General features: G+C 71.6%; 1 protein-coding gene across 1 annotated transcript in view; it reads left to right on the plus strand.

Annotated features, from left to right (window-relative positions):
• AGO2 (argonaute RISC catalytic component 2) overlaps positions 1-504 on the plus strand; it is a 13151-nt gene that overhangs the window by 7421 nt on the left and 5226 nt on the right. The window contains exon 8 of the mRNA XM_012722890.1: positions 230-364. Within this exon, the coding sequence (XP_012578344.1) occupies positions 230-364 (135 nt within the window). The remainder of the gene's footprint in view (positions 1-229; positions 365-504) is intronic.

Here is a 504-nt window from a genome sequence, read left to right on the forward strand (position 1 = left end):
CCGCTCCGGTGCGGACGGAGCTGCTGGCGGCCGCTCGTGGGTCAGCACCTGGGACAGTCGTGCCGCTCTCGCGCCGTGGCCCGTCCGGCTGCTGTACCAGGCAGCTGGAGCATTGTCGGACGCGAGTCCCTCGAGGCGGACACGGCCGTGGCGTGTGGGCGGAGCGCGGGCCTCTGGGCGCTGGCCCTCGGTGCGGGGCCTCACGGTCGGCGCCGCTGTCTGTCCGCAGGTGCTGCACCACGAGCTGCTGGCCATCCGCGAGGCCTGCATCAAGCTGGAGAAGGACTACCAGCCGGGCATCACGTTCATCGTGGTCCAGAAGCGGCACCACACGCGCCTCTTCTGCACCGACAAGAATGAGCGGGTGAGTCCCGGTGGCGAGGGCCGCGCCTCTCGTCCTGTCTGTGGTCCGGCCTGGGCAGTCCCCCTCGACCGGGACGATGGCGGTGACCGCCAGGCGTCTCTCAGGCTTCCGTGGCGGCCGCCTTCCCCCACCGGCCTTTG

Source organism: Condylura cristata, unplaced genomic scaffold (assembly GCF_000260355.1).
Source record: "Condylura cristata isolate star-nosed mole 26May11 unplaced genomic scaffold, ConCri1.0 scaffold00009, whole genome shotgun sequence".
NCBI classification, from domain to species: Eukaryota; Metazoa; Chordata; class Mammalia; order Eulipotyphla; family Talpidae; genus Condylura; species Condylura cristata.